At 42.9% G+C, this 17,021-nt stretch overlaps 1 protein-coding gene across 6 annotated transcripts in view; it reads left to right on the forward strand.

Moving 5' to 3' along the window:
* THADA (THADA armadillo repeat containing) overlaps positions 1-17,021 on the forward strand; it is a 327,427-nt gene that overhangs the window by 235,765 nt on the left and 74,641 nt on the right. For all 6 annotated transcript variants that reach the window (XM_086701217.1, XM_086701218.1, XM_086701219.1 and 3 more), the window contains one exon: positions 11,515-11,609. In XM_086701217.1, coding sequence (XP_086557343.1) covers positions 11,515-11,609 — 95 coding nt within the window. The remainder of the gene's footprint in view (positions 1-11,514; positions 11,610-17,021) is intronic.

The following is a 17,021-nucleotide window of genomic DNA, read 5'->3' on the forward strand; positions in this document are numbered from 1 at the left end:
ACAAAGGAGTACAGGCTTTAAGTGTCCTCAACACATTTTCCTAATGTTATGTAAAACACTAATATAGTGGGTTATTTTTTTCCCTGTAGCATGTAACATGTTCCATCTTTTGGATAAATCAACACATGGAACCATTCCCAATGAACTCCAGCCAATTCAGATTCACAAACAGTACAAAGCCATGTAGTAGGCACAGTGGGGAACATAGAGATGAATGATGTCATCCCTATTTCAGAAACCACGTAAATAAAACAGGTATGGATTTCATCAACTGTAAATAAATAAGGATCTGGTGGATTCCGGAATGAGGTCAGAGGGTGCGACAGGAGCCAGTTTGTGGGGTTGGGGTGCCAAGGAAGTCTTCTAGGAGGAGGGAAAAGTCTTTAAAGGCTGGCTGAGATTTAATTGTTAGATAAGGTTAATTTTCTTCGATTGGAGAATTGAGTGAGGTTAGACTGATAGAGAGCCTGTGTTGCTAAATAAATTGTGAAGGTCTCATTGCCCAAGTACAAAGGAAGGAATCTTAGCACAGTGCTCAGCATTGTGGGAACCACTTTAGGCATATATAATGGAGTCTCTGTTGTCAGAGTTTAGTGATGGTTCAGTCTGGTTGAAAAGAGAGCTTATCCATGTGAAACAACCAACAGTGACGTGCATAAAGAAGTTCTAATTCTATAGTGCATATAATAAGTACAAGAATTCAGAAAAGAATGTGGACTGGAACAGTCAGGGGAGGCTTTGCTTTATAGGGGAGTTAGGTATTTGAGATGGGTCCTGGAGCATTGGTGTGATTTGGAAACACTAAAGGTGGTAGGAAAAGAGCATGTCCAGATTGTGGACGGCATGGGTGAGGGCACACTGTAGAGAACACGTGTGATATATTGTGTGCCAGTGAGGGATAGAGCTGAAGAAGACCTGGTGTGTTTTGGAGAGCAGTACAAGATTTGATAAGAGACCAGTTGTAGCAGGCCTTAAATGTCAGCCAGAGGAATTTGGATTTGATCCAAGAGTTAAGAGGAAGTCAGTGAGCTTAGGCTTACACTGGTAAATAGGCTGCTGTCTCCATGCACGAGAGATACACTGAGGAGTGTGTTAAATCTTTCCAGCCTCTCCCAGTGATCAACGAAATTTCCAGCCCCTCCTGGTGGTTAGCAAAAGCTCCCTGGTAGCCATCTACCAGCTCTCTGTCACCTGGAAGCCCCTGTTGCCTGCCTGGCAGCTGGTAATGGGAAGAGAAATGCTTCCTGAGTGCTTTGTAGACTGCATGGCTGTTGTCTTCTCAGCATTGCCAAGAGGACCATCAAGCCACAGAATGTATAGCAGGAAGGGAATTTAGAGATCATCTAGTCCAGTGGAATCCTTTCGTTAAGTAGAAGCTTAAGTGGGAGTTCAAGATGTTGAAGATAGTAGAGAGAACATATGTGGTACAAGCAGGGGTGGGGGCCTGGAGGCCCACCCGCATGGCCCCTCACCCATTGGGGGCCCCAAAAGGAACTAAGAGGAGCATCCCTATTTCAAAATAGGAATCTAATCCAAACCAGTATTTGTAGATGAGAAATTAGGCACAAGAGGGCAGGTGACTTCTTCCTACTTGACTTCCTACTTCCTACTTCCTTCTTCGGACGAGCCAGCCAGCTTCCTACTTGACAGATGTGGCTGGCTCCGGAGGTGGCCCATGTTGGGCTATAAATAGCAATTTGTTTTTTGCCTCATGATCCATTTCCTTCTTCTACTGTGGCCTGATCATCCTCATAGCATATTCTGCAACCCCGTGCCCTTGGGCTGCCCGACACCCTTTCCCAGGAACTGCCCTCCTTGGACAGGGACCCGTGCTCTAGACCTTTTGCCATCAAAAGTTAGCTATCGAAGACCCTCTTCCTTTAGAAATCTACTTTCAGCTAGCTGACTGCCACTGCCCCTTGAGCCGGCCAACAAATTGTGCTAGCATGTTACTAAGTTCTAATATGTACGTAAGTTCATTCTCCCGGATCATACTGCTGTTTTTCAGCAGCAGTCTTTGGAGACAGTACCCTTAGCTGAAGGCAGGTCTTCAGGCAACACACTGACCTGGCAGGAGCGCTTCTTTAGGCCTTGCTTGGCCTCCTGGTTCTCTGCCCTCATACTGAGCTGACTCAGCCCTGGCACTTGTGTCCTGCGTGGCCAGGCTTCAGCTGCCTCCAGGAGGGCTTTTGGGGCATGTGGACTGGTCTTACATGAATAGACCAAAGGAGCAGCTTCAAGAGAAACCCTTCAGAGCCTCACTGTCCTTCCTATCCCCTGTGCATGATACCCAGGCTTCCTTAGCGATAGGATTGGCCCACACACCCCTAGAAATAACATTTTCCCAAGCAGTTTGGGGTACTTATTCCAGGGCTCCCTGCCTGAACCCAAAGCCCCTGTGTTTCTGGGTGACCACAGGGAGGGTCACGTTGATAGGGACTTGGGGAACGGAAAAGTCTCTAACCTGTGTATGCACTTTGTGAAGTTGAGTAGAGGCAGAGTATACTCGAGGTTAGCAGGTCTGGGTTCTGGTCCCTGTTCAGTTCTAAACCAACCACGCGGGGCTAGCCATTTTGTTTGGGACTCCATTTTTATCTGTAAAGGGGGAAGCTGTAACATGATGGTGGGAAACCGATGAGGGCAAGGAAGGATGTGGTGAGAAATGGGCATGAACGTACAGAAGAGCTGAGCAAATAGAGGAAACATCTATTGTCAGATAATTAAGTCTTTATCAACATAATCAGCCAGGTTGAAAATGGGCCTTTCTGTTGGCCCTTACAGGAACGGCTGTGCCTGGAGCCTGGCTTTTCACCAGACTGGATACAGGACACAACACCACAGCCTGTGGCTGCAAACCAAAATACTCTCCTTGTTTGGCATGGTGTCTCACTTTTCATCTGATTGTGTTTGGGACACATAGATATAATTTGTCTAAAAAACCTTGATTCTATTCTTAGTTTTTGCCCTAATCTTGGGCAGGTCACTTGAGCTATATGAGCTACTTTGTTGATCTGTAAAAAATGGGAATAATAATGCCTATTTTTTTCTTCCCTCTTAAGAATCTTATAAAGTAGAAGTATTTTTTGAAGACAAAACTTTTAATAAAAGGTAGTTGATATTATGATTATCATCATTACTATTACCAGGGATCATTTCCAAGTGTGTGCTTTGCCAAGTGCACGTTAACATAGTTCTGTTGACTGTGCTGTTGGAAATTCTCACCCTGTGATCTACATACAGACTTCTCATGCAGCTTCTTGAAGTTTTTATTCACCTTACTTATTTATCCTTTTTAATAATCCTGGGGAGAAGGTAGGGTTTGAAAAGAAAAGGGACTTCTGTTAACATTTTATATAATAACTGAAGCTATATATCCTCCAAGCCCCAAACTGTACAATAAAAGTTTTCTTGGATACTACTTTTTTCCCATAATTCCTAGCACATCGCTTATTAAGTTATTAACCAGCAATTTCTCTGGCAGCATATTAAACTTTACTTTTAAACAAGTCACAGAGGGGGGGAAACATGCATCTCTCATAAAAGGAATAAAAAACATACACCCTCTAAAACGATTTCCCCAGGCTTTGAACAAATCCCAAGCCCCACACAAGGTCTCTTTTTCCTCATTCTCTGCACATAACTTGAGTGTTAGTACATTAATGAGAAAAAGATGCCTAATAGAAAGATGGAAAAATATGAGGGCCTCTGGGGGGTGTGGGAGGCTCCCTGGGGGTCCTCTGAAAAGGCAGGTGAGCCTTAATGGAGGGAAAAGGCAAAGCCTTGGCCTTGAGATTGCGGGCTTCCTCTTGAGCAGCAGTTTTGCCAGGGAAGCAGAGGCAGCTGTGGCCTGGGCCCTGACCTACGCAGTGCCCTGGTGCCTTCGACAGACTGCCTGTGCCTTGTGGAGTGCCTACCCAGAACCCTGGTAAAGTGGTTGGGGCCCTGTTTTCACAGATTCCATTCCCCGGAACAAAAGCTGCTTTTCCAGGGGAAGCCCCATGTGCTGTGCAGCGCAATGCTGGAAGCTGGGGCTCACAGCTCCTGGTCTCTTGCTTTGGGCATGGCAACTCGGTCAATTCCCTATAAGTTGGTCAACCACCAGAGCAGGGCATGAAGATGGCTTCACTTTAAAAGGAAAATTCAAGTAGGAGGGCCACAGGGCAGCCTCTACGTGTGGGTGTGAGTATAAACACTTGCAAAGCTCCGACCAAGGAAGGCTGGATGGAAGCTGGAGCGTACCATAAAAATGCAGCTCAGCCGTCACACCCCCTCAGGGGAGGGCAAGGTAAACGAGCAGCCCTGGGTAGCCAGCCAGATCCTGCGTGCTGCTGCCAGCTGGCCCTGCATACAGATCTAAATTCTGGATGTTACAGTGGGGGAAAATAACTTGTTTAAAAATATACATTCTGCAATTCATGACCATTTGGCATCTTGGTTTAAACAAATCCCCTATTGTTCCTCCAAGAATGCCGTGTGATGGTTGCTTGGCTGGGGGCTGTGGTAAAAATGGAAATCAGCAGGGAGAGAGGGGTTCTTTTTTATTTAATTTACACTTCCACATTTATATGACTTAATGTGGCCTGCATCAAAGAAGTACCTCCTGGCTCCTAACCCATAACAGCTCTTCCTTTTATATCCAAATGTAAGGAGAGGCAACTCTGGTCCGTGGGCAGCTACCAATGCAGAGACATGAACTGCCTAGGTTTGCAAAGATGGCCAGGGGGATCTCTGGGAGACCAAAGGATGGTCAGCAAAACACTGTGTCAGGTCGCCCATTCGGATTGTCCTTGGAGAGTGTTTTCTGATGGTTAATTAGGGAAGGTTTTCTTGGAGGACAGGCTTTGAAGTGAACTTTCAATAAAGGACATGGTGTGGCTGGACATATGTCACTGGGGAGATTGTAGCAGGATATGGGAGGATGTTCTACACTCTTTTCCCCCTCTCCCTCTCCTACCACCTCCTCTCTCTCCCTCATTAGTCTTCTCTTGCCCCTCCCCCCACTTCTCACCTGCCTTCTCTCCCCTTGCTCCCCACCTACTTTTTCTGGTTTTCTTCTTTCCAGCCTATTTTGGGCCTGATGGTGGTCCCTGGAATATTACTTCATTAACACCCTGGCTGGCTCCATGGTAAGAGGCTGCTAGTGCTTTTTGCTCATTGTGGTTGAGAGCGGAAGTCATCTGAATAGGAGTGAGGCTGTGTAGGGGCCAGCATTAGAGCCCGCAATGGGTTGTGATGAGCCCCAACTAGGACTCGAGCTCCAGAGTCATTTTAAGCCATCATGCTTGTCACCTGCACCTGTCTGACTTTCTGGCCTTCATTTGTCCCTGCATGTGGCAGGCATGTTCTCACCATTGTATCTGCTCCAGTGAGCTCTCCTCCCTGGATTCCTTCTTCCCCTTCCCGAGCCAAATCCTCCCGTGTCTCCAGACCCCCTCCTCCATGACATTCCCTCTGATTGTTTTTTTATACCATAAGCTCTGCAAGATCAGAACTTTCTCCTCTCCCTCCCTTTCTGTCCCAAGTAGGATATCCCCCATGGTACTCAGTAAATGTTTCTAGATTAATGAGGTTAAGTCATGAGTCTGATTAGGCTTCTGGGGGAGTAGTTCCCTGGATATTAGAGTGATCTCAGACCCTGACTCTGTTGAAGTCCAGATACAGTCATTTGACTTAGAGACCTTAACAGACACTAGCAGTCTACAGCCATAACAGCTATTTCCAGCCCTCTGAAGATGACAGTGAATGCTTCTGGGAGAGCGTAGTATGCCCAAAGTGAACTGTCTGTCCCTTCTAGGGGGCCCACCAAAGCTTCACACTAGTGAGTGGGGATCTCAGCTTTCCAGCATGGATTGGGCTGGTGGAGTCCCACTGGCAGCTTCAACCCTTTGGGGCTTTTGAGTTCTGAAAGGTCACTCCTAAGCTCTCCCATTGGGTGTTTCACTCATCCTCTATGATTTCCTGTTGTCTTCCCCTCCCATGTCTCCTTTAGCATTTCTCATTATTCTCCAAACATGTCATGTGTCTTTGGACATGCTGCTTCTTCTGCTGGGGTCACTCTGCCCATGTTCTGTATCCCAGGCTTCTCATTCTCCAGCTTTTTGCCAAGTCACTTCCTGACTCACCCAGGAGGACTAGGCAGGTCCCTCTTCAACCATCCTTAATTTTTACTCTGTCAAACCTTTCTTTTGGGCCACCCCTCATACTCTAATATGATTGGTTGTTTCTCCCACTAAACTAGTGGCTTTCAAGATTTTTTGACAATCACTTGAAACAGATAATTTTACATATGACCTAATGTGTATGTGTGCTGTGTCTATGTGCGTATACACACATGAATTCTTGCATAGTTTGAGATTGTGATAATATTTATATAAGACATGAACAGTCTGTTAAAAAAAAATGCAACAGAGAGGAAATTTATTCAAGTTGTAGCATATTTAGTTTCAGGAATGTTTGCTTTCAACATATCCACCATCACTTTGGATACCAAGCATAACCCTGTTGAATCCATTCAGTATAATGCGGGGTGGTTTATTACCTGGAAGGGAAAAAAGGAGAACAAATCAATCAGTGTTTTTATTTAAAATAATTGCATTTCATAAATTATTGACTTCTAACACCAAAGGTAATTTATTAAAAACTGATCCCGGGCAAGGACTTTATGGAAACAAGTGAAGGAAATAGTGCACCTTGATGAACTCTGATTATATTTTCCTCCTCCCTTTCCCTCCCTCCCTCCTTCCCTTCTTCTTTTCCTCCCTCTCTGTCCCTCTTATCCTCCTCCTCTCCCTCCCTCTGTTGCCCCAAATCCTCTCTGTTTCCCCTCCCTCCTTCCTCTTCTCCTTCCCCTCCCTTCTTTTCTCTCTGTTATGCTGGTCACCACTCATATGAATGTTGATTTCATAATCAACAAAATGGGTCATAACCTACAATTGAGAACACTATTCAGGACTCTAAGTTCCTTGAGGGCAGTGACTATGTCACTGAATCATTTTATCTTCATATTTTCAAACCCTGGCACTACTGAGAGCTCTCAGTAGCCTCTCAGTTAATGTTTTCCGAATGAATGGCCCTCAGTTAAGAACCTCTGTAGCCACCGGGATTCCGGAAGGGACAGGAGAAGTGAATAATTTATCTCAGACTTCCCAGGAACTCCTGCTGTCCTCTAGACACTGGGGCCATTGTGGACGTGTCTGGGGAGCCCTACTCTCTCCGCCCTGCGTTCTGCCTCCCCCCAATTTCCAGGAGAGAGGGCAGGAGGTTTAATGAAGTGCAGAGATTTCCCAAGGCAGAAATGGATTAATCAGGTTCTCAGGTGGTTATTTGTCAAGGGACAAATGTTTAAAAAAATAGAAGAAAGTGAGATTCTTAACAGGCCCTTTGTTCGATTTTATATATGTAAACTTGGTCCTCCTAGTACCCGGGTCCTGCTGCTCCTTCCACAGCCTCTGTTCTGCCGTCTTTCAGCCCATCTGTTAGACCCTGACCATTTCTGATTTTTTTTTTTTTTTTGAACACTCTAAATCTCTATTATACCATACCCCTGCCAGGATTTTTCCATTTGGGAGTAGAAAAAAATCCCCAAGCCCACCAAAACCCTGTGGGTTGGTTTCCTGTCCAGCTGGCTTGCTGTTCCCTGGGATTTTATTCCCATCATCAAAGTGGCTTCACAGACCGAGAACAAACCTCTGGCTCACCCTGAACTCACAGTGTACCATTCCCAAGTCCGAATAAATACCAAGTAATAGTGAGAGAAAGAAAAAGACAACACAATTATTTTCCTGACCTAGAAGCCAGTTCAGAGTGAGGCCCAACTCTAACTCCAGACAGGGATATTATGTGGCTGTGATTGTGGCTGAGGCTGTGGCCATGGCTATCCTTGAGGGTAGAGCCAAGAACAGTGGACTCTAAGCCAGAATTTTTCTCTGATTCCGTCTCAGAGGAAAAGCCAAGGATGGACTCCTTTGTGGCCCCGACCCTCTGTTTCCTGGAATCCAAAGCAGCAGCATTTGAGGGAGTCCCCCACAGTCTCGTTGGCTGTGTCAGACCTGGCCCAGAGCCTCTCTGTTATGGGGGCAGAGCGGTCCCGGAAGTGTCCCAAGAGTCCAGCAAGGTCGACAACCGGTGCCAGGTCCAAAAAAGATACAGAGCACTTCAACCAGGCATGGAGCCCTAAAGACTGCCTACCTTTCCTCTACTCATTTAGAAATTTAAAAAAAATACATTAACTTAGCTAAAAATATCATGGAAACTAGGCTCCTCATCAGAGTTGAAAATCAAACCAGCTTTCCAGAAATTTCCCTTTATGGTTCTGTATGGCTCCACCAACAGGAAAACAGCCAGGATGAAAAGCTATGACTCTAAGGCCATATGGGAACAGGCAGTGCGTTTTTATACTAAGAAGCACCCAGTTGGAATGAAGTATCCTGTGTCCTGAAAGCCCAGCCTGCCTTATTCTTGTTCCTACTTTTCAGCACATTCTCTAATCTTCCCACCCTGATCTTCCCAGGTCTGTGGACAAGCCAGACTAATTCCTTCCCACATCTGTTGCCGCCTCTTAGAATGCCCTTCCCTGTCAACTTTGTCTAGCTAAATTCTTCCCATCTTTCACAGCCCGGTTGGAATTACATCTTCATAAACCTTTTTCATTTCTCCAGTCCACCTTGATGTTCTTTCTCTTAACTCCTTACATCCTGTCCCAAAGTTTGCCGTTATTTTTGCCTCCATAACTGGACAGAATTCTCTGAGGTCAGAAATCATCTCATGTACCTCACTTCCCAGGACTTAGCTCAAAGCTAGTGCTTTGAGGGGATTCCATCTGCTACCTGCAGGCCACTTACTCAGCCCTGTGCTACCTATCTAGTGATTCATTAACCCCAGCATTGGCTCTTCTCACTTTCTTTCTTCAGTGCCCCTTTGTTTGGCAGAGGGAAGTCCTACCTGTTAAACAGTGGCAACACTAGAATTGCAAATTATACCATCAAAGAAGTTTTCATAAGCTGGGCCTTTCACAGGGAGTAGAAGAATAAAGACAGGAAATTAGAATTAAGAGAACTGGGGAAAATGAGATAGAAACAAAAGATAGGGGGAGGATTAGGGAGAAAAATTCCAAAAAGATGAAAGTTTTAAGCAACAACAACAAAAAATGGAACTGTAAAGTACTATAAGAAAATGTGGGACAATTAAAAAATTTTATATAAAATTTATATAAAAGTGTAAAACCCAGGAGGCATAAATAAAAATACTAATATATTTGGCTGCATAGAATTGAACATTAAATTGCAAAAAAAATATAAAGTTAAAAGACAAATGATAAACTGCAAAAACATTTGTAACACATGTGACAAAAAGTAGATTTCCTTAATATACAAAGAGCTCCTATGAACCAATAAGGAAAAGACCCACAACATAACGGACAGGGGAGTTGAAAACATTACATAGAAAAGGCAATTCAAGTATCTTTTTTGAAAAGCATATGAAATGATGATCAATCTCACTTATAAGAAAATAATTGCAACTTCAAATGATGAGATCTTGTTTTTCACCCTGGCAAAAGTCAAAAAGTTTAATAGTGCACTGTGTTGGTCAGGTTGTGGGAGACTAGAATTCTTACATGCTGTTGGTGAAAGTGTAAATTGGTATAATCTTTTTGGAGAGCATCTTGTCAAAATCCATCAAAATTTTAAATGTGCAAATACCTTGATTGATCTATTCAGCTTCTAGGAATTTCTCCCCTGAGTACTGATTTATATTTACAAAATTGATGTACATATATATTCTTCCTTGTTTTTAGCCAAGTATCTTAAACAATCTGCATTATTCCAAAAGGGGATTGGTACCTCTGACAGGGAGCAGTCTACAACCATTTAAAAAATGAGGCAAATCTCTGTTTTTAATGGAATGATATCCAAAGTATAGAAGTGAAAAAAAGTAATGCCTAGAACTTAGCATATAGTAAACCACTATTTCTGTAAAAATAAACAAGTGGGTAACTATAGATAGATGCTTATAAATGAACAGAATGTCCCTGCAAGGACATACTGAAAATTAGTAATAGTGGTTGACTCCAAGGAGCAAAATATGAGTAGAGGGCAGTGGTTGGAAAAGAACTTAATTTTCACCACATGCCCTTTTATGCTGAATTATTTTTATGCCACATGCACATGTTACCTATTTTTTAAAGCTCATTAAAAAAAGTAGCTAGGTGCAGGTATGAAATTAGGCCAAATGTAGGGTATACATATAAGCCACGGGTCATGGTAGGGTAAGAGTCAGAGCGAGCAGATACTATAGAGGAAGCAAGTCAGTAGGACAGAAATGAGGCGGGTCAGCAACAGAGAGACCTTGACACAAAATAGTTTTGTTTTAAATCATAAGTATCTGACTTGCTTTTCATCTGCCAGCCTAGAATACGGGCATTTTGGGACAGAGTAGGGAAATGGTAAAACTGTTAAAATGCAGGGAATGAGAAGGATGGGTTTAGGGGCCAAGTGTATGGAATCTCACTGGCAACATCCCTGTGCCATCCCATGATCTTAAGTTGGAAGCAGAACCGGGCGGGAACAAGCTCCGATGGAGCATGTGCCATGACCAGGCAGCGAGGCGGTGTTCTGGTCGCTGTGCCACCTCGGAAGCTCACAGTGACTTACTCTGTGGTGATTAGGGTTCCCATTGTACAGGTCAGGAATGTGATTCAGGTTACAGGAGTAAGCAGCAAAGCCAGGATTCAAACCCAGATCTGTCCCTACTGTTTTTACTACTTAGGCTGAATTATTAGTACACCAAGGAGGTTGGGGCCCTTTTCATGGTCAGTCTGAACTGAGGCTCAGAGCCAGGGGACCTTCAGCACTGTTCTCAAAAGAAAGTCTTCATTTTTCCTTTTTTTTTTTTTAATCCAGACCCCTAAATCCAGGCCCACTTTTTTCCAGCATGTGATTCAAAGAGTAAAGTGAACTCCACATATTGAAAGAAGAAAAAATTCCATTTATTGGGAAAGGAATGTCTGTCGCAGTGTTTGTCAGCCCTTCTGTGTGTTTGTTTTTCAGCTGGTTATTTTAAGTCCATAGGTATGGTTTGTCCTATGTGATTGCAGTTCTCCTTCTCCAAAATGCTAAGTCAGTGATACTCGTAACCAATGATTTTCCCCCAGATCTGTCCACTTAAGAGGAAAATAATAGAATATAATTCCCTCTGCCAATCTCCTTGTTTTCAAATAACTAGGATAGGATATTGGTTTTTGTTTGTTTTCAGTTTGTTTTATTTGGAACCAGAGCATAGAGTTTTATCTGTTCTTTACATGTGTATCCCCAACCTCCACCATATGCTCTAGGATTTCATTTCCTCACTTGACTTACTGACATGTCTTCACCATTGGTGATTATCTGTCTTTTTTAGCACTCACCATAACTCCGTAAGCCTCATGATATGCCTGTTACAAAATACCTTTTTCTCTTCTGTGACCCAGGCCTCGGGGAGAGAAAATATCAATTTATCTGCTGTTCTTTACCTTTCTAGGCAAAATCCATGTTTGGTGACCAGAGCTGTATATATTGATATTCTCTTCCTGTTGACTCGCTGCCTTGACAAACCCACAAAAGGCAACCAGCCAGGTATGATTCATAGTTACATCATATTTTGGAACAATTACGGATCTTTGAAATACAGGTGGGGTTTCGAGTGGTTGTACCACACACTCCCCCAGCTTCTACTTTTGTAAAACTAACCACACATCAAAATGAAGCATAGCGTCATATGGCTACCTCATAGAAGCTTCTCAAGGAAACCTGTCCTTGTTTAGTTGGAAGTTTGCTATTTATTTTCAATTTGATCATTCAGGAAAGAGTTTGGACTCTACTCAGATGCCCTCTGTATTTCAGACACCTTGGCTTTTTTTCCTCTTCCATGCATTTTCTTTGGTAGTTTGTGATTTTCAGTAACTGAGAGTCCATTCTGCTCCATTCCGTGGACCTTACTGAGCTGGGCTCATTTGATCCTGGAGCTTGCATACCTGAGACTCTGTCTCAAATTTGCCCTTCACTGCTTTAAGCTCTGCCTTGAGGTATGTTCCTTGGTCAAGTATGTTTCCTGGTATGGGGCCCCAGATCCATATTACAATTGTTCTATTTTAATCATGATTCACAGAGTGGTTTTCTTAAAATGGAGAAGGGCAACTCCAAATTTAAAAAAAAAATTTTTTTTTTGATGTGTTTATATAAGAGGCTGCAGGAAGTGCTGTACATGAGTTCCAGGCCACAGACTGAAACTGATTTTCATCAACACAAACTGGAATGCAGGGTAATGAGCCTGCAACTGGTTAAAATCAGCCTCTTCTAATTGATTAGGCCTGTCTAAAAGAGGCTACAATTACAAAGTCACATTCTGAGTACAAGCAGGCCAGGCTTTTCCTCTGTTACATTTAGTCTGTCAATGATTTCTTGTCTTCAGTAAATATATTCAGGCTGTCAGAGTCCGGCTCTGTCCATATGGAACCCTGTTCCCAAATTCAAACCAATTTAAATTGCTTTGAGGGGGAGGTGCGAAACCATCTCACCCAGATCAACGTATATTAGCCCACAAAGCCCCTGTGGCCATGCAGAGGTAAGAAGAACCTGCCTGGGCTTTCATCAGCTCCACATCCCTGCACAGGGGGAGCTGTTGTATCCGTTTGGTAGAATAGGATCATATAGTTTTATAGTTGTAAAACGGGCCTACTTTATGCCTCTTGTCCCAGCATAATTATTAATGGTGCCCCCCTTTCCTCTTACAAGTGTCCCGGTTTGCACAATAAGTTATAGATCACCTTCGCTGTAGGAAATCCCAGGGTTGCGCCACCATATTTTACACTTGAACTAGGGTGCAGAGATTATAAATTGGGTGTTACCAAATAAGTTGTTTTTGGGTTTCCTCTATTTTTATATTTCAGTTCCAAATTCCATATAGCTTTATAATACTTCTCTGCTTAGTAGCTAAAGGACTTTGGCGGTGAAAGAGTTGCTCACGACTAACAAGTCCAGTCGTTAGAGTGGTTGACTGTAATCAGTTTATTTGGACTAAGTTTTTCTTGATGTATTAGTACCTTTATTCCTTGTCCGGAGGGACATTCCTTGAATGTTTTGGAATTCCCTACTCTGTTCTCCAACCACCCACCCTTTATTGATGGCTGGTCTCCTTCAGTAAGATGATATTGGCCTTTTTTGAGCCATCCTTCCCTCCAAAGTCTTGCAGTATTTGTAATTTGTACCCCAGTTAAATGTGGTCACAAGCTGTGGTTTATTACTCAACAGTATTGCACTTGGATCGATGCACCATCCCTCTTCAGGTACTTTGCAGAGTAAGATGCATGGGGGTGGGTACTCTTGCCCTTATTCTGTTCTGAAAGCCATAGCCCTAACTATTTTATCCTGCACTGCCCAATATGGCAGGACTCCTGAGCACTTGAGATGTGGTCCATCCAAATTGGAATGTTTTGTAAGAATAAAATACACACCACATTTCAAAGAGTTAGTATGAAAAAAAGAATGTAAAATTTCTCGTTAATTTTTTTATATTGATTACATGTTGGAATGATAATATTTTTGATATATTGGGCTAAATAAAATGTATTGTTAAAATTAATTTCACCTGTTTCCTTTTACTTTAAAAAATGTAGCTGCTGGAACATAAAAAATTATATATATGGCTCATGTTATATTCCTAACAGACAAGTAAGGATTTTATCCAGTCCTTTGGTGTTTGCCCACATAAGCCACAGATGCGTGTGCATGTCTGTGTCTATCTGTATGAATGTATGTAATCTTATAGTACATTCACACAAATAGTACTAACAAATTTTCCTTCTTTGAGGATGGAACTAGATTTTTAGAACTAACCAAATGTCAAATGTGATGGCAATTAAAGTGGATGGCACTGTTTAGGATAAAAACAAACTATGAGCTTAAAGTAATGAAATCTATTCTTATGTGTTTCATAAATTGTTTCCAAAGCAGTTTGAGCAACAGCTAAATATATCACCAAACAAGATGATCACTTATTTGGATGAGTAGACTACAATATGATTTTGAAATAATGTCATGACATTATAGTGTTACCTTGCAAGTAACTTGAAAGAATGGATCGTGCTGTAGATTCCTTGTCCCCCAGCTAAGTACATAGCAGGCCCTAACTATGAGGGTTTGTTATTAACTGATAGAAATGCAGAGTTTTCCTCAGTTTTTAGAATAATAACAATTGTCATCAAGATACAAAGTCTTATTTAAATTCATGCATCAGTCAGATGTAAATTTATTTTCTGATTCAAATGTTATGTTTATATCATGTGTATGTTTGTAAATGTGTGCATATCTACCTCCATTATTAGCTCACGAAGCTGAGAGTAAGGGAGTATATCATTTAGGCTCTGAAGCCATATCCCTGGATTTGAATCCTAGGTCTGCCATTTACTAGTTTTGTGACCTTAGGCAAGTCAATGAACCTCTCTGAGACAGTTTTTCTCAATTGTAATTGGGGGTGATAACAGGATCTATATCTTAGACTGGTTTTCAACTAACATATGGAAATTCCTATGTATAGAATGTGCTTTGCATCACACAGAATAAGTGCTCAATAAATATTAGCTACTGTTAATATTATTATCATCATTATCACTAGCTAGAAACATGCATCAAATCCAGTACCCTGCAGCCCCTCACATTCACAGCTCTCCTCTTATTTTAAACATCTTTGGGAAAGAAGAAATGCCTGCTTTCCTAGGAAAATACTGAAGCATGGCATACCTGGGACAGAATGTCAGGAAATCCACTTGATTAAGGATGCTCCTGCCCCTCTGACTGATTCAAAAAAAGGGTCATTTTTGTTGTTGTTCATTTATTTCTTTATTCATCAGAAATGATATGTTGGCATCAGACTCATTGAGCACCTGTAGCTGGAGATACACATGCATATGATTTGGGCTTGTAAGTAGGCACAGTAGGGTTTGCAGGTATTACAAAGGAAGTGTGTGTGGGATACATTGGAAGCACCAAAGAATGGAAAGTCATTTTTTTTTTTTAAGCTTTTAAATTTATTTTGAGAGAGAGAGCATGCACACACAAGTGGGGCTTGAGAGAGAGAGAGAGGGAGAGAGAATCCCAAGCAGGCTCCATGCTGGCAGCACAGAGCCTGACATGGGGCTCGATCCCACGAACTGTGAGATCATGACCTAAATCAAGAGTCGGGCACTCAACCAGCTGAGCTACCCAGGCGCCCCTGGAAGGTCATTTTTTCTTGGGAAGGCAGGGAGACTTCAGTTGAGCTGAGTTTTGAGGGTGAGTAGAGATTAACCGCATGGTCAAGGTAAAGGTGGGCATTATAGACAGAAGGAAGACCATGGCCAAAGCCACAGAGACACGAGTCAGCACAGCCTTCAAAGAGCTAGGACAATGACCAGAGTATCCGTTCAAGACCAGGCAGGTGTGACTGGAAGGGAGGCTGCAGAGGCAGGAACTCAATCACGAAGAACCTCATAGGCCAGTCTGAGGAGCCTGGACTTGACCCTGTAGACAAAAGGAGATCATTGAAGGACATAAGACAGAGAGTGGCATTGTGTGGTTTTTTTAAGACAAGGAGACATTTCCTTCTTTGCCCTCGTCCTCATAGAATTCTTAGGACCCTTATGAACCAAGTTCCTATTGTCACTGAAAAAGAATGTAACTGAAAATCCATTAATGGAATGTCAGGGGGATTTGTCCAGACCTTGTGATCATCGGCACTGGGGGTCTAGGAGGTGGGAGTGGGGAGCAGAGAACCAGACTGAAGTTAAAGGCAGCACAGTGCTTCAAAACACTTGTCTTAGAATGGCACCATCATGGGAGTTTCTTTCTCTTATTTTCCATTTTATGAATCTTACACACCATGATTCTGTTTTATTCATATGGGTGTATGTACTTGCATTTCAGCAGTAAATGAATCTAACTGAATCTTGAAAGTGCTTAATTATTCCGAAAGAAGTGAAGTAGTATCAGTTTCAGGGAAACTTTTTTTGGTTGGAGGAGGGTCTGTCCATCTCCTCTCAAACACTATTCTGTACGTGACCTTGGAAAGCTATTTCTATCTCTGAAGTGTCTCAGAACCACATTGAGGGGCTGGGGCATAAACAATGAGAAAAACAGTGAGGGGGAAAGGCAGAGAAGACGATTAGAAAAGCTTAAGATAATGATGTGTTTTGTGTGATTCAGACTTTTATCTTCATGCTTCCCCAGCCTTTGAGGTTTCCTCAGCCATTAACTAGGTTTTAAAAATTCCAGATCTGGGGGTTTTGTTTTGAGTTCTAACGTGATTTAAACCCACAAGGACGCTCTGTCCCCTGTATTCTTTTTCCTCTTCTGAATCCATCTGTCATCATTCGTATGCATCAGTTTCCTGCTAGAAAGAAAATTATAGTCTCCAGTTGGAGCTGGGGGGTGAGGAAGAAGAGGACTAACTGCCACAAGCACTTCGGGGTTGCCTTGCAGGCCTGGGCAGGGATGGGAGACAGAGCTTTCATTCTCACTGGAAACCCACCTTCAGTTTTTCCTTCTCAGGCTGGACATGTAAAACATGCCATCCTCCTTCCACAGAATATAAGTGATTTCAAAAGGCTGTTTCCCTTCCCCTGAAATGTATATAGGATATCCGGCATACTCTTGTCCTCAGGAAGCATTTTCAATACCCTCTTCCTTATAGGGATCATCGTAATTTAAAAAAAAATTTTTTTTTTAACATGTATTTATTATTGAGAGACAGAGAGACACAGAGCGTGAGCGGGGGAGGGGTAGAGAGAGGGGGGAGACACAGAATCCGAAGCAGGCTCCAGGCTCCGAGCTGTCAGCACAGAGCTTGACGCGGGTTCAACCGTGAGATCATGACTTGAGCCGAAGTCAGACGCTCAACCGACTGAGCCACCCAGGTGCCCCGGGATCATCATAATTTTTGACCAACAGCTATTGAGCGCCTACCGCCATGCCAAGCACTGTGCCAAGCATTTTGTGTGCATTAGTAAGGGAGGT

Source organism: Puma concolor, chromosome A3, assembly GCF_028749965.1.
Source record: "Puma concolor isolate L17-30 chromosome A3, mPumCon1.1.hap2, whole genome shotgun sequence".
In the NCBI taxonomy this organism is placed as follows: domain Eukaryota; kingdom Metazoa; phylum Chordata; class Mammalia; order Carnivora; family Felidae; genus Puma; species Puma concolor.